General features: G+C 40.8%; 3 protein-coding genes across 4 annotated transcripts in view; all 3 read left to right on the top strand.

The window, feature by feature from the left end:
* Nucleotides 1-23,877, top strand: part of cacnb4a (calcium channel, voltage-dependent, beta 4a subunit) — a gene marked incomplete at its 3' end in the record, with an annotated part of 92,772 nt that overhangs the window by 6,069 nt on the left and 62,826 nt on the right. For both annotated transcript variants that reach the window (XM_079563443.1, XM_079563442.1), the window contains exon 2: nt 3,186-3,269. In XM_079563443.1, the coding sequence (XP_079419569.1) occupies nt 3,186-3,269 (84 nt within the window). The remainder of the gene's footprint in view (nt 1-3,185; nt 3,270-23,877) is intronic.
* On the top strand, nt 9,766-11,389 carry LOC306968325 (tripartite motif-containing protein 16-like; the record flags this gene model as incomplete). The annotated part of the gene is made up of 1 exon (XM_079563668.1): nt 9,766-11,389. Exon 1 carries the CDS (start codon nt 9,782-9,784, stop codon nt 11,387-11,389), a length of 1,608 nt encoding a protein of 535 aa, XP_079419794.1. The 5' UTR covers nt 9,766-9,781.
* Nucleotides 14,001-22,587, top strand: LOC306968324 (uncharacterized protein). The gene is made up of 2 exons (XM_079563667.1): nt 14,001-15,618; nt 20,962-22,587. Exons 1-2 carry the CDS (start codon nt 14,013-14,015, stop codon nt 22,584-22,586), a joined length of 3,231 nt encoding a protein of 1,076 aa, XP_079419793.1. The 5' UTR covers nt 14,001-14,012; the 3' UTR covers nt 22,587.

The following is a 23,877-nucleotide window of genomic DNA, read 5'->3' as shown; positions in this document are numbered from 1 at the left end:
ATACAAGGAACAAATAGGAGGAATTGTGACAGATTCGATTCTCGTTTCGGGTTTTTTTTTATAACTCGGCGGATCGGGTCGGGGACCGTAATTGGGAATTTGTGTCATAGAAGTGGTACATGCTTGCGGCGAAAGACATGTAAAAGCGGTGTTTTTCTTTCATTTATGGACATTAAAATCATGTTTTGTGGTTATAGATACTGATTAACCCCTTAACTCCCACCTGAACCGGGCACATTTTCTCCAGCTTTACCCCCAATCCAAAAGCTTCTGGATAAAAGGTGTGAAATTAGCAACAAAACTGAGACGAAAACAAGGATGAAAATGTGGAAAAAAGTGAGAAAAAAATGGACGAAAAAGTGACCAAAGATTTACAAAAAATGGACAAAAAAATGACAAAAATGGACAAAAAATTGACAAAAAGGTGAGAAAAAATGGAGGGAAAAATGGACGAAAAAGTAATGAGAATTTGACAAGAAAATGCGAATAATTTGACAAAAAAGTGACAAAAAAATGGACAAAAAAAATGGAAAAAGTGATGATGTGAAAAGTGAAAAAATCCGATGATGTGAGGAAAAAGATCAATTTAGTTTTGTAGTTCTTAGCTTTCAAATGACGTGTTACACTGGCCTACAGGATTTGGGTAAAGCTGAACAGGAGAAAATGGGATCCGTTCAGGTGGGAGTTAAGAGGTTAAAGGTGGGTATTGTGCAACATTAACTTTTTTACAGCTTTTTACCTTGTTATAATGTTTGTTCCCTCATCAGAAATATAGTTGGAGTTGGGGCTGTGCAATTAATCTGTGCTCACCTTTTGCTGAAAGGAGAACAGCTGTTCAGAAGCCTCGATATCCTTTGCCCAGGCACTGGTTTTGTGTAGTAGAAGAGTCTAAAACTCTTCTTCAGGAGCAGATCTCAACAGAGCAAACTCTTCTTATTTCATGCCGCTCTGATGATTGTTTTGTTCCCTTCACATTTCACGTGCTAAAGGCTCATGCTTTTCATGTTGGACAGGTGTGTGGGCTGGCCAGCAGGGGGCAGGTATCTCCAATAGAGGATTAGTTTAGAAATGTGAGCATATTTAAAGAGTTGGTCATTTTACACTCACTACTGCCACCTCAGGTCTTACGGGTAAGTGCAGTCTCTATATTAAAGCAATACTAAGTCACGTGTTTACCTTAATGAATCATTTTTGTAGTCCCTCTGGGGGTAATACAAGTGTTAATGGGATGATTGGGGGATCTTTCATGTCCCCCTGGTGTGTCTGGCCAGAAAACCACAATTGCAACTTACTTACTTACCAATACACACTAATAGAATCACGAAGAAGAAGCTAACAGGCTAACGGGCAAAGCTAACTGCGGGCTACGGACAATAAGTTAAAAAAACGCGACTTGTTACGACACCTGCAGTTGCGCTTATGGCCTCAAGGGGCAAAAGTTACTTAGTACTGCTTAAGCTCGTGCATGACGGCCCGATTTGAAAGCTAGGTCTGCTTTTTGTCGCATTTTTGACACATATATTGCATTTTCGTTGCTTTTTTTTGTCGCTTTTTCATGTTTTTTTGTCATGTTTTTGTGGATTTTTTGTTGCGTTTACATTTACAACCTATAATTCCTCAATTGAAAGCTAAGCCCTTGTAGTTTCTGATAACATGTGTAAGATCTGTGTGAGTAAAACACTTACAGATGGATGGGATGGCAGGTATGGGGTTAAAGTTCACTGGACCTTGCAGATTATATTTGCCTTCTTTTCAACGGAAGCGATCGATATCTTACTTTGTAAATTATTTGTAAGGATTTAAATTTGACCAAATCATGGCCTACAAATCTGATTGCAACTTCGTGTTTTCGCAATGTTTTTTATCACTTTTTTGTTTAGTTTACATCACTGTTTTCGTTGCTTTTTCATCCTCGTTTTCGGCGCTATTTTGTTGCTTTTTTTCAAGAAGATTTGGGTAAAGCCAGACTGCAGAAAATATGCTCGAGTCATGTGGGGGTTAAGAGCTTGAGAAACAAACATCAAAGTGCCGTAATGCCACCCTCCGTTTTACCACAAGCTCCTCCCATAGCTCTGCATAACCAGGAAGCGACAATATTTTTCCGTAGGATAGTTGGTAAATCAACCAGTCACAAGTCATGAGAGTGAAACGTCATATATGTGTCAGACCAATCAGCTTCACCCTGACCCTGCCCTAGCCACTGATCTTAAGGATAGTGGGTTGGTGCCTAATCTTAATACGTCTCTGATTGGATGATGAATATCCACTGTTTACCAACTATCCTAGGAAAAATATTTTTGCAAGCACCTTCCTTATCTCTCCATCTGTACCAGCACAGCTTTTTCTTCCTCCAAAGCAACACCTGTTAAAGCAGAAGCCAGTTCAAAGAAATTATTTTTAGATCTAATCAGCATTTTGTAACAGAATGTTAAACAGTGATCAAGATGTGCTTTAACCCCTTAACTCCCACCTGAACCGAGCACATTTTCTCCAGCTTTGCCCCAATCCAAAAGCTTCTGGACAAATGGTGTGAAAATAGAGACGAAAACAAGGATGAAAATGTGAAAAAAGTGAGAAAAATTGATGAAAAAGTGACGAAAAAGTGGCGAAAAATGTACAAAAAATGTACCAAAAAATGACAAAAATTGACAAAAAATTGACAAAAATGAGAAAAATTTGACGAAAAATTGAGAGAAAATGGACCAAAAAAGTGACAAAAAATGGACAAAAAAGTGATACAAATTTGCCAAAAAAATGCGAATAATTTGATGAAAAAGTGACAAAAAAGTAAACAAAAAAATGGACCAAAAAATTGAAAAAGTGATGAAAAAAAAATCTGATGATGTGACGAAAAAGATCAACTTAGTTTTGTAGGTCTTAGCTTTCAAATTAGGTGTTACATTGGCCTACAGGGTTTGGGTAAAGCTGAACTGGAGAAAATGCTCTCGGTTCAGGCGGGAGTTAAGAGGTTAAATGATTACTAAATAGCTGCAAAACACACAAATCACAATAAGTACGAAATGCTTGACACCCTGCATATATAAAAAAGGATGACTTTCGTACAGCCATGTTGGGAGACATTCATGGATCCTGCTTCCATCATCGTATACTGTTGTTATGTTCAACTCTTCACCTACAATGTGGCTCCTTTTACAAGCTATATGTAATGTGTTTGTGTCCTCCAGGCCAACAGGGGGACCTACTCAAGACGCAGCCGGCTGAAGCGCTCCGATGGCAGCACCACCTCCACGAGCTTCATCCTCAGACAGGTAGGACTGTCACGCACTCGCCACACCTGCTGCGGGAGTTTTGTGAGATCTGTCTGAGGCCTCAGCGCTGTAGGATGTGACACAGAGTTGAATATTTAGTAGAGTTACTGAGGGGCAGCGGGATTTACTTGCCATCCCCCTACGCTCAGTTTCCTCTCTTTTCCTTACAATGTTTATCTAAATGTTTGCAGACTGTGTTCACCATGTTCTGGACAAATGCATTTTGAAGTGTTAAGCATGTGCATAAATGTTGGACGTGGAAAAGGGCGACTGGTTTGAGATCCTGGTTACTAACAAGTTATCATGGGACCATTAACCATTCAGAGAGGCGAGCTTAAAGGAATAGGCCACCGTTTTTACATTTTTTTAAATTTATTTATTTATTTATTTGATAGGGACAATGCATATTGATGAACAGTTGCACACGAGCACTGTAAATATGCCAGATTGTAGCAGGGATGCTAGTTTCCATCTGTAGTCCCGAGGCAGGCAGCACATACACAATTTACAATTAACATAATGTGACAACAATAAATGCAGTAACAACTAAAAGTGTTCACAGGCCTGGTTTTCCTTTAGCCACAGTTTAAAATGTGCTTTAAGAGTCTCTCTGACTGATAAAGGGAGACTATTCCAGTACTTGGTGCCTTTTACAGAGAGCACAGTCTGTCCAGCGGAGGTTCTCCTGTGTGGAACCTCACAGAGAGCACAGTCTGTCCAGAGGAGGTTCTCCTGTGTGGAACCTCACAGTCTCCTCGAGCTGATGCCCTGGAGCCCGTGATCCCACTAACAGACTTTGGCTTGATGAAATCCTGCAGTGGAGGTGGAGCAAGTCCATGCAATACTTTATATACAAGGCAACCATATTTAAAATTAATTGAGTAAATGATGCTTCTCTAAAACAGTGCAGTGGTGAAAGGAGAACGGTTTCTTGTCCAAGATTCTTATGGCTTTTTTAAAAAGAGACTCTATTGGTTTGAGTGTTGTACCAGCAGCCGTGACCATGTGGTTATACAATACTCTACATGAGACAGAATCATGGAGTGTAAAAACATTCGGGCCGCATACAGAGACATAAAGGGTCTTACCTGTCTAAAATTTGCTACATTGAAATTAACAGTTTTTACATACTGAGATATGTTCTTACCTGAGCTTTGACGAGTTCTTTAGGACCTGTCTGGTCTTCACCCGTGCCTTCAATCACGTAAACACAGCGCAGACGGCGTTAGCATTTAGCCTCTCCCTCTCTCCACTATAGCCAAAACAGGTCAAGATAGAAGCTACCAAGCTCTTCCACGTTTTCCCTATTTAAATATGGTTACGTGAAGTGTTCCACTACAAAGTATAATTACAGAAAATTAAACAATGTGGATTTTCTAAGCGGATAAAAGGGGGAACTATATTGTAAGGCGTAATAATACCAGGAGTAGTTCGAAATCTGCGCAGTAATCTTCACTTTACTGCACAGGTTTTCCATGCTTATTTGACGCTGTTTGCGGCGGTTTCTCGCGCCTCATGCTTCCCCCGACGGTCCGCCAAGCCGAGCCACATCAGCGGCAATTTCGAACTGCAAATGTGTTTAATTTTTTTGGTCAAATATTTATCACATTTTTGTAATTTTTTTAATAATTTTTTGTCACATTTTTTTCATTTTTTCGTCAACTTTTAATACATTTTTTGTCATTTTTTTGCTACTTTTTGGTCAATTTTTGGTCAATTTTTTGACATTTTTTGTCATTTTTTTTATCACATTTTTTGGTCATTTTTTTGTCACATTTTTGTCATTTTTTCGTCCATTGTTTGTCAGTTTCTTTTGACATTTTTGCCACTTTTTCATAAATTTTTCGTCACTTTTTTGCCAATGTTTTCTCACTTTTTTGTCACATTTCCGTCATTGTTTTCGTCTCAGTTTTGTTGCTATTTTCACAGCTTTTTTTTCCAGAAGCCTTTGGACTGGGGTAAAGCCAAACTGGAGAAAATGTGCTGGGTTCAGGTGGAAGGCAAGGGGTTAAAAGAGGTTCATGATGACCAAAACTATGGCTAAAATCTCCAGATATTTTTTGTTGGCTCATAAAAACTGAATAAAAATGAAATTTCCTGCCAAAGGAACAGGTCTGTGCTTTGTCCAGAAGCTAATATGTTGACCCAATGTATTTTACTGTAGATTTTGATTCCGACTTGGTCACAAAAGCTTAGTCCATGCATTTGCACATTAAAGAGACCTGTTTGATGTCAGTGATGTATAAATTATGTGCCTTAGAGACGACATTGACCTGCATTAGCCCTGAACCCCCCGAGACTCTATGCTTTATTAATGCCGCGCAGAAACCTTTCAACTATACTGTACTCAACACACACACTTTTACATCAGTGTGATTAATGAAGTGGCAAAATGAATTGGCACCACATCAGCAGCTAAATTATGACCAGCAGTGATGTCCAAGCAAGCTCCACAAGGAAACAGTTTATCTACTTTACAAGAAAAAGAATGACACGACTCAAGTTGGTTTATATTTATTTATAAGTGGAGTTTCAAAGCCCACACCGGCAAGGATTTTATTTTTAGAAAGCGCTGTCTTCAGACGGGAAGCAACTCAATGTGCTTTACAGAAAATCTCAAAACAATATAGCACTGTCGATACAATAAGTAAAAGACCAAAGGCACGTTGTTATATATAGTACCCTCATTTCACATTAATATTCACACTGAGCTTCCATGTTACATCTTCATTTTATATTTTTATGGTAAAGAAACAAAAGCGCCAGAATGTAAAATTGAAGATCCGCTCTCTCTATATTGACCCAACGTTTATATAACAGTTTAAATCTGTGGATAGTTTGGCATTGTTGAGTTGCGTCCAGTTTGTTCCAAAGTTGTCTCCGTGTACAGACATATAAAAAACTTTTCTGAGTATATTGAGCTCTTGGCAATGTAAAATCTCCACATCCTTTCAGATAATGCACTCTCTCTGGAATTGTTATGAAGCATTTTAGCCGGTAGTAATTTGTTGAGCGCTTTACACAAGATTATTGACGTATAATAACTTACAAGATCCTTACATTTGAGCAAGTTTAAGTTATAAAATGTGTTGCTAAATGTTAAAATCCGTCACTCACTACACACTATCAAGCAGTAATGCGTTGTTAAATACTTCATTCATCATTCATAAGACATTTGCACAGTTGTTTGCACATATAAGAATCTAAACGGATTGTACAGTGATAATGAGTCAGCAATGGTTAATTTTAGGAAAACGGTTCGGCCATGTTTATAATAGACTCTAAACTTATTGATCGGCTGAACAATAAACATAATTACATTTTAGCTGCTTATAAAAGGATGAGGAAAGCACTAGAAATCATGAAATAAGTATTTACAAATGCTTCGATAGTGCACACTCATCATAGTGTTACCGCACATTTTGTTGCATTATATAATTACAAAATGTCTCCCTGTTAACTCTAACCATTTCCACTTCTAGCTTTGGGCGGTTTAATTTTGAGTTTAGGGTTTGGGGGAGACGGGATGCGGAAGACTTAAGCTTCATTAAGTGACAAAAAGAAAGAAAGTGGACAAATTCCGTTATACAGTTGTTGTATAATGACAAATAAAGCAACTTAACCTTAACCTTTATGTGCAGAACATCAACAACCACTGAGAAGTAAAGTAATATCATCTGTTGCTTTTGCTGAAGTGATAACGGCATATTTTTTTTAACAACTCAGCATTATATCTTTTGAGACTTCTTGAAAGGAGACATATCGAGCTAGTCAAAGATACCTGGAGTAGTATTTAATTGCATTCACACACTGGTAAAGCTGTTTAATTTACCCGTTTCCAACATTATATCTGAGCCGTTCTGCTCAAAGTATGTTTATCAGTTTCTTAATAAGTTGTTCCCACTGCTGCCAAAAGGAGGAGCCCCAGGAAAAGGATTCAGCGGCTTGAGCCCTTGTATTTCAATGTTACGTTTCAATTCTTACAGACACATCATTTTAAACTATAAAAGGTATAATATCAATGCTGAGGCACCCAAGATAATGTTTTTAGGTCTATTTTTAAGTCCCATATCCATAGATAGATAGAGAGATAGAGAGATAGAGAGATAGAGAGATAGAGAGATAGAGAGATAGAGAGATAGAGAGATAGAGAGATAGAGAGATAGATAGAGAGATAGAGAGATAGAGAGATAGATAGAGAGATAGAGAGATAGAGAGATAGAGAGATAGAGAGAGAGATAGAGAGATAGAGAGATAGAGAGATAGAGAGAGAGATAGAGAGATAGATAGATGTATAGATGTATAGATAGATAGATAGAGAGATAGAGAGATAGAGAGATAGATGTATAGATAGATAGATAGATAGATAGATAGATAGATAGATAGAGAGATAGATGCATAGATAGATAGATAGATAGATGTATAGATAGATAGATAGATGTATAGATAGATAGATAGATAGATAGATAGATAGATAGATAGATAGATAGATAGATAGATAGATAGATAGATAGATGTATAGATAGATAGATAGATAGATAGAGAGATAGATGTATAGATAGATAGATAGATAGATGTATAGATAGATAGATAGATAGATAGATAGATAGATAGATAGATGTATAGATAGATAGATAGATAGATAGAGAGATAGATGTATAGATAGATAGATAGATAGATAGATAGATGTATAGATAGATAGATAGATAGATAGATAGATAGATAGATAGATGTATAGATAGATAGATAGATAGATAGATGTATAGATAGATAGATAGATAGATAGATAGATAGATAGATAGATAGATAGATAGATAGATAGATAGATGTATAGATAGATAGATAGATAGATAGATAGATAGATAGATAGATAGATAGATAGATAGATAGATGTATAGATAGATAGATAGATAGATGTATAGATAGATAGATAGATAGATAGATAGATAGATGTATAGATGTATAGATAGATGTATAGATGTATAGATGTATAGATAGATAGATAGATAGATAGATAGATAGATAGATGTATAGATAGATAGATAGATAGATGTATAGATAGATAGATAGATAGATAGATAGATAGATGTATAGATAGATAGATAGATAGATGTATAGATAGATAGATAGATAGATAGATAGATAGATAGATAGATAGATAGATAGATGTATAGATAGATAGATAGATAGATAGATAGATAGATGTATAGATAGATAGATAGATAGATAGATGTATAGATAGATAGATAGATAGATAGATAGATAGATGTATAGATAGATAGATAGATGTATAGATAGATAGATAGATAGATAGATAGATAGATAGATGTATAGATAGATAGATAGATAGATAGATAGATAGATAGATAGATAGATGTATAGATAGATAGATAGATAGATAGATAGATAGATAGATAGATAGATAGATAGATAGATAGATAGATAGATAGATAGATAGATAGATAGATAGATAGATAGATAGATAGATAGATAGATAGATAGATAGATAGATAGATAGACCTTTGCCATGTGGTTGTCTGATTTCACAGCTGCTTTACCAAACATCATATCGTGCCGTATCACTGGATCATTAATGCAGAGAAATCACCCGTCCGCTCTTGACGCCCCCGTCTCCTCAGCCTTGTCAGGTGTGAACACGGCTCTGTCTTTGAATCCCTCGAGTGTCCATGGAAACAGCCCCCCCTAACGAAGCGGGGGTCAATTAGGAGCGCCCTCCCCCCTCCCCAGGCGCTTCCTCCTACACCTCCTCCTGTCTCTTTAGTAGTACGCTCGTTAGATAGTGACAGTGTGTGGCCTGGATTGCACTTTGGGACTGCTTTTGTTCAAGTTTAGTTCTTGGTTTAATGTTTGACTCTGAGAGATTGTGACTTTTGGCCTTCGTGCACACCTGGATTAGACCTTTGTCCAGAGTAATATTGGGTTAGTGAATGAGTAATGACGAGTGTAGCGCTTCCACAAACTTGTAAACACGAAGGGTAAAGCCATTAAGGCAAGAGGAAAGTTAATACAAGTCAGTTAACAGCTGCCTAAAGAAGCCAATCCATAAAACATGAAAATAATCATTCATTATTCACACTAAAAGCAAATAGTGCAGCTTTCTGTCTTTTAAACCTTGCAGATTGTTTGTGGATCATAAACCGAGGAATGAATCCTTGTCTTTCTGTAAACTCCCAAAGCCTTTGTCAAACTTTAATATCACATTCTTCCCTAGAAATATTAACTGTCCTCGAGCTCACTGTCATATAATAAGCCCTTTAGCACATGATGACATGAAAACAACCTAAACTAACAGAGGGAGTTGCATATTCAAGGTTTACAGAAATAGAGGACATTTATAGGCCAAATCAAAAGCCTCTGACACACAAGAACAGTTTCTACAATAGTTTAAAGTCAGTCCTGCTCAGACCAGGGGGTGGAGCCTGTCTCCTCCCACTGCAGACTTAGGTTTCATGTTTGCAAAACTCACACAGTCATTCTCACCGAGTGCAGAGATGGCGCAGAGAGCACTCAGTGCAGACGCCTTAACCTGTCCAATCTGTTTGGAAACACTGAAGGATCCAGTGACTCTTCCCTGTGGACACAGCTACTGCATGGACTGTATTCAAACCAACTGGGACCAAGAGGTGAAGTACAGCTGTCCTCAATGCAGAGAGATATTCACTCCCAGGCCTGTCCTAGCCATAAACACAGTGTTAGCCAATCTAGTGGAGGAGCTGAAGACGACAGGGCTCACAGCGCCCCCTGCTGACCACTGCTATGCCGGTCCTGGAGATGTGAGCTGTGATGTGTGCACTGGGAGGAAGCTAAAGGCGGTCAGTTCCTGTCTGCAGTGTTTGGTCTCTTACTGTGAGACCCACCTCCAGCCTCATCGAAATGTTGCAGGACTACAGAGACACCAGCTGGTGGCGCCCTCTGACAAGCTCCAGGAAAACCTCTGCTCTGAGCACAATGAGCTGAAGAAGTTTTTCTGCCGCACAGACCAGCAGATCATCTGCCTTCTCTGCTCTGTGGACCAGCACCAGGGCCATGACACAGTGTCCTCTGCAGCAGAGAGGGCTCACAGGCAGAAACAGCTGGCTCTGCTGCAACAAAACCTCCAGCACAAAGAGACGGAGCAGGAGAGGCTCCGACAGGAGGCCCAGGACATCAGCCGCTCTGCCCAGACAGCAGTGCAGCGCAGTGGGGACAGCTTCAGAGAGATGGCCCTTCTCCTGGAGAAGAGACACTCTGAAGTGGAGCAGCAGATCCGCTCTGAGGAGCAGATCCAACTGAAACAAGTCCAAGAGCTTCAGGACCAACTGCAGCGGGACGTCACTGAGCTGAAGAGGAGCATCTCTGAGCTGGACACACTGTCCCTCACACCGGACCACAACCAGTTTCTCCTGCTCTGCCCCTCACTGTCCACAGACTCAGAGAAGACCGAGTCCAGGCTCCAGACCAGACCAAGGACAGACTTTGAGGATGTGACCAGAGCTGTGTCAATGCTGAGGGACCAACTACAGCTCAGTCTGAGAGAGTTTAACATGTTTGAGCCTGAGCCCCGCTCCAGAGAGGACTTCCTCAGGTATGCAAGTGACGTCACACTGGACCCAAACACAGCAAGCAAAGAGCTGTCTTTGTCTGATGGAAACAGAAGAGCAACATGTGAGCGAGAAAAACAGAGTTATCCTGATCACCCGGACAGATTTGTTGAGCGATGGCAGGTCCTGAGTACAGAGGGTCTGACGGGCCGCTGTTACTGGGAGGTGGAGTGCAGCATGTATGAGGTTTTTATAGCAGTGTCATACAGGGATATAAAGAGAAGTGGAACCTTCTATGAATGTGGATTTGGATTCAATGATAAATCCTGGGCTTTATTTTGTGAGAAAAACAGTTACTCATTTTGTTTTAATAGAGTTGAGACTAAGGTTTCAGGTCCAATTTCAGGCAGAATCGGGGTTTACCTGGACCACAGCGCAGGGGCTCTGTCCTTTTACAGTGTTAAGGACAAAACCATGAGCCTCCTCCACAGAGTCCAGACCACCTTCACTCAGCCACTGTTTGCTGGAGTCTGTATTGGTTCATATGGAGACACTGTTCATTTCCTTAAACTCAAATAAAACCATTACGTATTTGTATTTTTTTTAAATTGAGGTCGGGAGTTAAAGGTTCTGTCTGATCTTGAGTCTTATTGAGTTTTATCACTGACTTTATGGTTTGAAATTTGTCGATTTATGCAAAACACATGTAGGTTAAAACCAAACTGTGTCAATATGAGACTTTACTTCAACTTTCATCAGAGGTGGTTAGTGGGAAAAGTTCTGATTGAAAATATGATTATGTTTTTGTGAATCATGTTTTATTTCTACATCAAAATCACACATTGTTTACTACAGTTTCTGTTTTTATTCTTTTGGAGGAGCAGTTTTTCCTTTTATTTTTTGTGCATTTTGTAAAAATGAAAAGTTTATACCACTGTGGAGATGATGCAGTCGTGATGGTTGTTTTCATAATATTTTTTTTCCCTTTGTATTTGGGTTCAGTAAACAGTAAAGTATTGATTTCTTTGCTCTTGCTACAGTAGATTCTCTGTTTATTTTGTACATGATAAATAAATAAAAAGATTCATGATTTGTTCGGACATGACTTTCTTTCACTTGTTCCTCATCCTAATAAAACACACACATTTCTGGTCTAAAAGGTGAATCCTGCTGCTGTTTTGTTGAATGAGACTCTTTCTCTCAGAGCTGGGTCTGGACTCTACACAGAAACACTGTAGTTGGTGTTTATTGAAGCTGCAGCAGTGCATTGTGGGTGATGTGCGCTTGTATCGGCTCGTGTCATAGGCGGCTGTTTCCACGGCGACAGAAGAGGCCTGAACTCTGACCCAATAGTAAAGGTTTTTAGCCGAAACATATTTTGATTTTTTATAATGATATGAAGTTGTCATTTAATAATGTTGCAGCTTTTTGGTTGATTTCATTACTATGAAGCCTTTCTCTGCCTGCTTTGTTTATATGAAAAATACTATCAAGAAAGCGAAATGAGGTTGAAGGAAATGGATCAGGCTGAGATCCAGATTCCTCTCCCCTCCATATATTTTGGGAGACAAAGAATTGTTAAAATCACTGTTACCCAAAGTATCTCTCTCTATAAAAACACCACCAAGCATTTAGTTTAAGGAACTCAAAGACAAGGCAGTGGAAAGAACCGCAAAGATTCTGCGCTGGCCGTTTTATGACGGGACATTCACGGCTGCAAAAAAAAACACCAGATTTAAATACTGGTGCGGTAAAGGCATCACTGCTGGAAAATAGCTCCAGGTAAAGGTTTAGAAGCATTTCAACAATTATCAGATGGATATGACTCAGAGAAAGATGATTTCTTCCGATATCTTCAATTAATACATTGTTTTAATGCAGATATTAGGCCCAAAAACCTGGAGACAAGTTCTTAAATCATGGTTTTCATAGACACAAAGAGGAACTTATCATGAAACAGGTCTGCACTGTATATTCAGTTTTACAATCTGGAAAAAAGCTTCTACTATGTCCATTTCACAACGATGGGAAAATGAGGTCGGAATGAGCCTTTCTGAAGACGATTGGTTAAACATCTGCAAAACCTTTGTAACTGCCTCTAGTTCAGACGTATGGAGAGAGTTTACTTGGATGAACTCATGAAGGTATTTTATGAACCCTAAGATTAAAGAGCATCAGACTATAATAGGGGAGCACAGTTATTGTTGGAGGAAATGTGAATAAACATGAGCAAGACATGTTCACATTTCTTGGGAATGTTCCATGACTGCCCCCTACTGGACAGAAGTTATTAGAAACATTATCTGTGTTTTACCTTGGAAATAAACCAAGTGGACTAAGAAAGCAGGACTGATACCTCCTACAATCCTACAGGCCTCAAGTAAAAAGGCCGTCACTGGACAATGGCTGAATGTGGATCCGCCTTCTGTTTCTTTATGGATAGAAATAACGGACGAGATATATATTATGGAGAAACTAAGTTTTTCCTTGAGGTAAAAAGATCAGCTCAGTGAGACTTTCCTGTTTCTGTGGTTTCCCTGTAATTATCGAGACATGACAAAAAGAACAAGGGTTAACTTTGAACTCTGGCAAATTTTTAGTAGTTCATTTTGTAGAGAAATAGACAGTCTATGTAAAAGTCTGTAATAGCTAAGAATGAATAGAAGACAAGTTTTGTATTGACTACATTATTTGGTCAACTGAAGAAAGTCTTGTCTCTTTTGGCTCGAGATCAACTCTGTTTTTGCAAATCTGGATCCTGCTGCAAATCTGTTTTTAACTCTGCAGTTTGTGTTGACCTTTGTGCCAGTTTTTCCCTCATGACTCAGATATTACACAATAAATCAGGACACACCTTTATTTGAGATATTTTGTGTAACAGTCTTCTAAATCTATCCCATTCTCGAGCTCATGTTCATATAATTAACCCTTTCGGACATTACTGTAATAAAGGAAAACTATCAACAAATCCAGACACTGAGGGACATTAACAGAGAAAGTGTCAGGCTGAAGGTTTATGTAAACAGAGGACATTGTCAAGGTAAATAAAATGCCTCTGACTCATAAGAACAGCTTCTACAATAGTTTAAAATCATTCCTGCTCAGAGCTGCTCAGACCAGGGGGTGGAGCCTGTCTCCTCCCACTGCAGACTTAGGTTTCATGTTTGCAAAACTAACACAGTCATTCTCACCGAGTGCAGAGATGGCGCAGAGAGCACTCAGTGAAGACGCCTTAACCTGTCCAATCTGTTTGGAAACACTGAAGGATCCAGTGACTCTTCCCTGTGGACACAGCTACTGCATGGACTGTATTCAAACCAACTGGGACCAAGAGGTGAAGTACAGCTGTCCTCAATGCAGAGAGATATTCACTCCCAGGCCTGTCCTGGCCAAAAACACAATGTTTGCCAATCTAGTGGAGGAGCTGAAGACGACAGGGCTCATAGCGCCCCCTGCTGACCACTGCTATGCCGGTCCTGGAGATGTGAGCTGTGATATGTGCACTGGGAGGAAGCTAAAGGCGGTCAGTTCCTGTCTGCAGTGTTTGGTCTCTTACTGTGAGACTCACCTCCAGCCTCATCGAAATGTTGCAGTGCTACAGAGACACCAGCTGGTGGCGCCCTCTGACAAGCTCCAGGAAAACCTCTGCTCTGAGCACAATGAGCTGAAGAAGTTTTTCTGCCGCACAGACCAGCAGATCATCTGCTCCTTCTGCTCTGTGGACCAGCACAAGGGTCATGACACAGTGACCTCTGCAGCAGAGAGGGCTCACAGGCAGAAACATCTGGAGGCCAAGAGGGCTCTGCTGCAACAAAACCTCCAGCACAAAGAGACGGAGCAGGAGAGGCTCGGACAGGAGGCCCAGGACATCAGCCGCTCTGCCCAGACAGCAGTGCAGCGCAGTGGGGACAGCTTCAGAGAGATGGCCCTTCTCCTGGAGAAGAGACGCTCTGAAGTGGAGCAGCAGATCCGCTCTGAGGAGCAGATCCAACTGAAACAAGTCCAAGAGCTTCAGGACCAACTGCAGCGGGACGTCACTGAGCTGAAGAGGAGCATCTCTGAGCTGGACACACTGTCCCTCACACCGGACCACAACCAGTTTCTCCTGCTCTGCCCCTCACTGTCCACAGACTCAGAGAAGACCGAGTCCAGGCTCCAGACCAGACCAAGGGCAGACTTTGAGGATGTGACCAGAGCTGTGTCAGCGCTGAGGGACCAACTACAGCTCAGTCTGAGAGAGTTTAACATGTCTGAGCCCCGCTCCAGAGAGGACTTCCTCAGGTATGCAAGTGACGTCACACTGGATCCAAACACAGCAAGAGAAGATCTGTCTCTGTCTGATGGAAACAGAAGAGCAACATGTGTGCGAGAAAAGCAGAGTTATCCTGATCACCCGGACAGAAATGTGACTGCATGTCAGGTCCTGAGTACAGATGGTCTGACGGGCCGCTGTTACTGGGAGGTGGAGTGGAGCGGGAAGAACTGGGTTTATATAGCAGTGTCATACAGGGATATAAAGAGACAGGGAAGCAGCGATGAATGTGCATTTGGATTCAATGATAAATCCTGGGCTTTACGTTGTGATCAAAACAGTTACTCATTTTATTTTAATAATGTTAAGTCTGAGGTCTCAGGTCCAATTTCTGACAGAATCGGGGTTTACCTGGACCACAGCGCAGGGGCTCTGTCCTTTTACAGTGTTAAGGACAAAACCATGAGCCTCCTCCACAGAGTCCAGACCACCTTCACTCAGCCACTGTTTGCTGGAGTCAGGCCTTGTTTTTATGAAAACACTATTCATTTCCTTAAACTCCAATGAATCCATTATTTATGGTTGTTTTGCTGAGGTCGGGAGTTAAAGGTTCTGTCTGATCTTGAGTCTTATTGAGTTTTATCACCGAGTTTGTGGTTTGAAATATGTCAATTTATGTAAAACACATGTAGGTTAAAACCAAACTGTGTCAATATGAGACTTTAATTCATCAGAGGTGGTTAGTGGGAAAAGTTCTGATTGAAAATATTACGCTTTTGTGAATCATGTTTTATTTCTACATCAAAATCACACATAGTTGACTACAGTTTCTGTTTTTATCCTTTTGGAGGAGCAGTTTTTCCTTTTATTTTTTGTGCATTTTGTAAAAATCTTGTGTTGTCGGGAGAGAAAAGTCTAAACCACTGTGGAGATGATGCAGTCGTTGTAAGAACATTTGATTACATTTTTTTTAATCACATTTATTATCATTTTTAAGTACATTTATTTCTTTATATTTTTCTAGTTTTCCTCAAGTGCAGATTTGGAGAACGGGAAATCTATTGACAGTGAATTTTTATGATGTTTCTTTTCATAATATAGTTTTTTTTCCTTTGTATTTGGGTTCAGTAAACAGTAAAGTATTGATTTCTTTGCTCTTGCTACAGTAGATTCTCTGTTTTTTCTGCACATAATAAATAAATAAAAAGCTTCATGATTTGTTCGGACGTGACTTTCTTTCACTTGTTCCCCGTCCTAATAAAACACACATTTCTGTTCTAAAAGGTGAATCCTGCTGCTGTTTTGTTGAATGAGACTCTTTCTCTCAGAGCTGGGTCTGGACTCTACACAGAAACACTGTAGTTGGTGTTTATCGAAGCTGCAGCAGTGCATTGTGGGTGATGTGCGCTCGTATCGGCTCGTGTCATAGGCAGCTGTTTCCACGGCGACAGAAGAGGCCTGCACTCTGACCCTAAGAGGACCCACTGCACAGATGTCAATGCTCCACTGGTTTACACCTATAGTCCACAAACATCAGCCTCCAGAGAAATGAGCTCCTTCATGTTTAAAGTTTTCTGGAAAATGGGGGAAAAGCAAAACAATTCTGAGCCCTCATGAAGACGACTCGGACAGAAGGAGGTTCTTTGGTGGAAACAAGCCTCTGATTGGCTGAGGACAGAGACAATGATCCTAAACATGACTGAGATAATTGTGTTTTGAGGCTGACATATTTTGGTGAACTGGCAGCTTTTGATGGTCAATAGTAAAAGTTTTTAGCCACAATATATTATGATGATTTGTATTATGATAGGTAGTTGTCATCACGTAATTGTGTGTAAAAATGTTGCAGCTTTTTGGTTGATTTCATTACTATTAAGTCTTTCTCTGCCTGCTTTGTTTATATGAAAAATACTATCAAGAAAGCGAAATAAGGTGGAAGGAAATGGATCAGGCTGAGATCCAGATTCCTCTCCCTTCTATATATTTTGGGAGACAAACAATTGTTAAAATCACTGCTACCCAAAGTATCTCTCTCCATAAGCTTTTGGTTTAAGGAACTCAAAGACAAGGCAGTGGAAAAAAAGACAAAGATTCTGCGCTGGCCTTTATATGACGGGACATTCAAGGCTGCTGTATATTCAGTTTTACAATCTGGAAAAAAGCTTCTACTATGTCCATTAAACAACGATGGGAAAATGAGGTTGGAATGAGCCTTTCTGAAGAGGATTGGTTAAACATCTGCAAAACCTTTGTAACTGCCTCTAGTTCAGACGTATGGAGAGAGTTTACTTGGATGAACTCATTAAGGTTATTAACCCTATGATCAAAGAGCATCAGACTATAATAGGGGAGCACAGTTATTGTTGGAGGAATTGTGGACAAACATCAGCAGGACATTTCTTGGGAATGTCCCATGACTGCCCCCTACTGGACAGAGGTTATGAGAAATATTAAAGGATCTATATCATGCTATTTTAGCCATTCCAAAGTTTAGGCATTTATATGAATGATTGTGCCTCTACCGCTATTGAGCACTCATTTTTGTGATAAATATAAGTGTTTTCTGGAGGTATTTTTCAAACCCGGAAAACACAACGCTTCGATTCAGTTAACTCCGCCCCCTCTCTCCGCACATACTTTACCGTAATATAAATAAACAGCAATAAGTGAAGATACTTCACAATGCAGTTATACGGAGTTGACATCTGCAACACAGCTTCATAAATGGCTAACACTAGGGGTGTAACGGTTCACGGGGATGTATTGAACCGTTCGGTTCGGCCTGTTCGGTTCGGTCCACTTGCGTACCGTTTCGGTGTATTATTTTCATTAAATAATGTAAATTTATTATTAGCGTCATATTAAGTGCCGCGGAACAAAGTTCCTACGCGAGTTTCCGCACGGACGCTATTGAGTGACGTACATTGAAGCTGCATGAGTAGCCGGGAGAAACTACAGGCGCTGGCTTTAAGTATTTGATTAAAAGTCTTGAGCCTCGCTACAATATCCCGTCACGTCCGCACTTCAGCCAAAAAGTTACACCAGCGCTCAGAGCCGGTTCTTCCTATACGCAAACTACGTAGTGTTGTTTCACTGATTAATCAACGCGTTGTTACGGGGACAGGCTCTTCCAGCGCGCACTCACTCTCCGCCTACTTCGCCACATATAACACCAAAACGGAGTAGTCTGGTGAAGTGAATGAGCAGGAGAGACCGACCGCCTTCCCCCTGTCTCATCCAAAGCGCGAGTGCTTCTCCGCTCGTGTCCCGCTCGGCCGTCTGTCTCCCGGTGCTTCGCCTCATGCGCGGCTGCATCATGTCACCTGTGTCCCGGGCGCTGCTCTCAGGTTTTCTCTGCGCAGACTCTGGGCCTCACTCTCATTTAAACCCTCTTCTTACTGTGTCTGGTGAGTCTGGAGTATCAGGACAGTAGTTTGGTGAGTAGACGAGAGTAAAAGAGTTGAATCCACATGGTTCTCATGAGTTACAGTAACTCTCATTATAAGAGTGCAATTTATTTAAAATATCACCCAAATGGGTCACTTTTATTTATTTTATGCAAGAATTCTATTGTGTATTGGCAGCTTTTCAAAAGAAAATTTTTGTTAGTTCTTATTTATTTGTACCGAAAATTAACCGAACCGAGCCCTCCAAAACCGTGAACCGAACCGAATACAATTTTAGCGTACCGTTACACCCCTAGCTAACACACATGCTGATATGCTAACACACAAGCTAACCCGCGTTTGGATTGACTCACCACTCTGGTCCATCGCTGTTTACATTATGGGACTCGCGTTGGTTATAAAAGTTAATCCACTTTGATTCTGGCGAAGGTTCCCCAAACATCCATCAGTGACAATCACAGAAAAACAATATTTTGCTGATAGTCGCTGAATCCCGAAGAAAAAAACAACTTCTGACGGGAGTGGCCTCTTAAGGAAGGTTGAACCATATACTGTATAAACTCCTCGTCCTCATAGCCAAATGCGCTTCTTTATCTCCGTGACATTATCGTTAGGTAAGAATAAAGAACAGGTGTGTCCAGAGTAGGTTATAACGAGCTCCATCTTCACAGCTGCAGCGCAAACATGACGTCTGTTCAGAAGCTCAGGGGATGTGTTTGTTTTGGCCACAGCTGACCTGGAAGCACCTCGGGCACATCCTTTTTTTTTTTATTTTTTTTTTTTTATTTATTTCTTACAACAGAAATAATGAAAAGGGTGGTTCACAAATTAAAATCAGGCCATTAAGCATAGAATTGAGACATTACATTACAGACGTCGAGCACTTCCGTTCCGCTGTTACGACACAACTGAGCAGGTTAGTCGTTCACCCGGAGAGGGCGGAGCAGCTGCTCAGAGAGCAGGATTCAGGAGGATTACTGAGAGCTGCGTGAATGAAGCCACACACCACTCTGGTGGTGTTTTTGATAAGGAAATAGCATAACAACATGGCTAAAAGCTCCAAAAAGTCGATTTTGCATGATATAGGACCTTTAAACTGATTACTTACTTTGTGTTTTACCTTGGAAACTAAACCAAGTGGACTAAGAAAGGAGGACCAATACCTCCTACAATCCTACAGCCTCAAGCAAAAAGACTTTCACTCAAAAATGGCTGAATGTGGATCCGCCTTCTGTTTCTTTATGGATAGAAATAACGGATGAGATATATATTATAGAGAAACCAAGCTTTTCCGTGGGGCAAAAAGATTAGCTCAGTGAGACTTTCCTGTTTCTGTGGTTTTCCTGTAATTATCGAGACATGACAAAAAGAACAAGGGTTAACTTTGAACTCTGGCAAATTTTAAATAGTTCATTTTGTAGAGAAATAGACAGTCTATTTAAAAGTCTGTAATAGTTAAGAATGAATAGAAGACAAGTTTTATATTGACTACATTATTTTGTCAACTGAAGAAAATCTTTGTCTCTTTTGGCTCGAGATCAACTTTGTTTTTGCAAATCTGGATCCTGCTCCAAATCTGTTTTTAACTCTGCAGTTTGTGTTGACCTTTGTGCCAGTTTTTTCCCCTCATGACTCAGATATTACACAATCAATCAGGACACACCTTTATTTGAAATATTTTGTGTAACAGTCTTCCAAATCTAACCCATCCTCGAGCTCATGTTCATATAATAAACCCTTTAAAGGGGTATTATGCAAAATCGACTTTTTCAAGCTTTACATCATGTTATTATGTCATTCCCTCATTAAAAACATGCCTGAAGTGTTGCTTTGGCACATTCACGTATTTTTGAGTAATCTGTAAAAACTCTGATGGCGGCCATTTTAGGGATAGGTTTGCCTGAGTCCTCCTAGGAACGCCCCCACCTCCTGGAGACGCCTCCGAGCTTTCGTCACCAGCCGAGTAACCAACCACTGCTCCTCAGCAGAACCCCCTCCCCACTGATGCCACAGACAGAGTGTGGAGGGGGCGTGTCTGAAAGGGTCAGAGGGTCTTAAAGAGACAGAGGCCTATTTCAAGACATTCACTACAGCCATTTTGAGAGAGCAATTTTATACAAGGCAGTTATTCTAATTTGCTGCATTTACAGACCAACAGAAGGTTTGGTCATCATTGTAGTGTGATATAGACTGGTTTCATGTGACTGAAAAAAGCATAATACCCCATCTTTGAGACATTACTGTAATATGGGAAAACTATCAACAAATCCAGATACTGAGGGATATTAACAGAGAAAGTGTCAGGCTGAAGGTTTATATAAATAGAGGACATTTTCAAGTCAAATCAAAAGCCTCTGACACATAAGAACAGCTTCTGTAATAGTTTAAAATTAGTCCTGCTCAGACCAGGGGGTGGAGCCTGTCTCCTCCCACTGCAGACTTAGGTTTCATGTTTGTGAAGTGAAACTATCAGTCATTCTCACCGAGTGCAGAGATGGCGCAGAGAGCACTCAGTGCAGACGTCTTAACCTGTCCGATCTGTTTGGAAACACTGAAGGATCCAGTGACTCTTCCCTGTGGACACAGCTACTGCATGGACTGTATTCAAACCAGCTGGGACCAAGAGGTGAAGTACAGCTGTCCTCAATGCAGAGAGATATTCACTCCCAGGCCTGTCCTGGCCAAAAACACAGTGTTAGCCAATCTAGTGGAGGAGCTGAAGACGACAGGGCTCATAGCGCCCCCTGCTGACCACTGCTATGCCGGTCCTGGAGATGTGAGCTGTGATATGTGCACTGGGAGGAAGCTAAAGGCGGTCAGTTCCTGTCTGCAGTGTTTGGTCTCTTACTGTGAGACCCACCTCCAGCCTCATCGAAATGTTTCAGGACTACAGAGACACCAGCTGGTGGCGCCCTCTGACAAGCTCCAGGAAAACCTCTGCTCTGAGCACAATGAGCTGAAGAAGTTGTTCTGCCGCACAGACCAGCAGATCATCTGCTCCTTCTGCTCTGTGGACCAGCACAAGGGCCATGACACAGTGTCCTCTGCAGCAGAGAGGGCTCACAGGCAGAAACAGCTGGAGGCCAAGAGGGCTCTGCTGCAACAAAACCTCCAGCACAAAGAGACGGAGCAGGAGAGGCTCCAACAGGAGGCCCAGGACATCAGCCGCTCTGCCCAGACAGCAGTGCAGCGCAGTGGGGACAGCTTCAGAGAGATGGCCCTTCTCCTGGAGAAGAGACGCTCTGAAGTGGAGCAGCAGATCCGCTCTGAGGAGCAGATCCAACTGAAACAAGTCCAAGAGACTCAGGACCAACTGCAGCGGGACGTCACTGAGCTGAAGAGGAACATCTCAGAGCTGGACACACTGTCCCTCACACCGGACCACAACCAGTTTCTCCTGCTCTGCCCCTCACTGTCCACAGACTCAGAGAAGACCGAGTCCAGGCTCCAGACCAGACCAAGGACAGACTTTGAGGATGTGACCAGAGCTGTGTCAGCGCTGAGGGACCGACTACAGCTCAGTCTGAGAGAGTTTAATGTGTTTGAGCCTGAGCCCCGCTCCAGAGAGGACTTCCTCAGGTATGCAAGTGACGTCACACTGGACCCAAACACAGCAAACAAAGAGCTGTCTCTGTCTGATGTAAACAGAAGAGCAGCATGTGTGCGAGAAAAGCAGAGTTATCCTGATCACCCGGACAGATTTGATTATTATGTACAGGTCCTGAGTACAGAGGGTCTGACGGGCCGCTGTTACTGGGAGGTGGAGTGGAAAGGGAGGGACTGGGTTTATATAGCAGTGTCATACAGGGATATAAAGAGACGTGGAAATGGATATGAATGTTTATTTGGATACAATGATAAATCTTGGGCTCTACGTTGTGATAAAAACAGTTACTCATTCTATTTTAATAGAGTTAAGTCTGAGGTCTTAGGTCCAATTTCTGACAGAATCGGGGTTTACCTGGACCACAGCGCAGGGGCTCTGTCCTTTTACAGTGTTAAGGACAAAACCATGAGCCTCCTCCACAGAGTCCAGACCACCTTCACTCAGCCGCTGTTTGCTGGAGTCTGGTTTCCTAATTTTGGAGACACTGCTCATTTCCTTAAAGTCAAATAAAACCATTAAGTATTTGTATTTTTTTTAAATACAAATACGTATTTGTACGTATTTATATTTAAAAATACAAAATAAGGTCGGGAGTTAAAGGTTCTGTCTGATCTTGTACTGGAGTCTTATTGAGTTTTATCACTGAGTTTGTGGTTTGAAATATGTCGATTTATGCAAAACACATGTAGGTTAAAACCAAACTGTGTCAATATGAGACTTTACTTCAACTTTCATCAGAGGTGGTTAGTGGGAAAAGTTCTGATTGAAAATATTATGCTTTTGTGAATCATGTTTTATTTCTACATCAAAATCACACATAGTTGACTACAGTTTCTGTTTTTATCCTTTTGGAGGAGCAGTTTTTCCTTTTATTTTTTGTGCATTTTGTAAAAATCTTGTGTTGTCGGGAGAGAAAAGTCTAAACCACTGTGGAGATGATGCAGTCGTTGTAAGATCAGTAGATTACATTACTTTTATCACATTTATTATAATTTTTTTAGTACATTTATGTCTTTATATTTTGCTAGTTTTCCTCAAGTGCAGATTTGGAGAACAGGAAATCTATTGACAGTGAATTTTTATGATGTTTCTTTTCATAATATAGTTTTTTCCTTTGTATTTGGGTTCAGTAAACAGTAAAGTATTGATTTCTTTGCTCTTGCTACAGTAGATTCTCTGTTTGTTCTGCACATAATAAATAAAAAGCTTCATGATTTGTTCGGACATGACTTTCTCTCACTTGTTCCTCGTCCTAATAAAACACTCACACATTTCTGGTCTAAAAGGTGAATCCTGCTGCTGTTTTTTTGACTGAGACTCTTTCTCTCAGAGCTGGGTCTGGACTCTACACAGAAACACTGTAGTTGGTGTTTATTGAAGCTGCAGCAGTGCATTGTGGGTGATGTGCGCTCGTATCAGCTCGTGTCATAGGCGGCTGTTTCCACGGCGACAGAAGAGGCCTGAACTCTGACCCTAAGAGGATCCACTGCACAGATGTCAATGCTCCACTGGTTTACACCTATAGTCCACAAACATCAGCCTCCAGAGAAATGAGCTCCTTCATGTTTAAGGTTTTCTGGAAAATGGGGGAAAAGCAAAACAATTCTGAGCCCTCATGAAGACGACTCGGACAGAAGGAGGTTCTTTGGTGGTAACAAGCCTCTGATTGGCTGAGGACAGAGACAATGATCCTAAACATGACTGAGATAATTGTGTTTTGAGGCTGACATATTTTGGTGAACTGGCAGCTTTTGATGGTCAATAGTAAAAGTTTTTAGCCACAATATATTATGATGATTTT

Source organism: Gobius niger, assembly GCF_951799975.1.
Source record: "Gobius niger genome assembly, chromosome: 9".
NCBI lineage: Eukaryota > Metazoa > Chordata > Actinopteri > Gobiiformes > Gobiidae > Gobius > Gobius niger.
The sequence above is the reverse complement of the archived record's forward strand: the minus strand, read 5'-3'. Positions and strand labels throughout refer to the sequence as shown.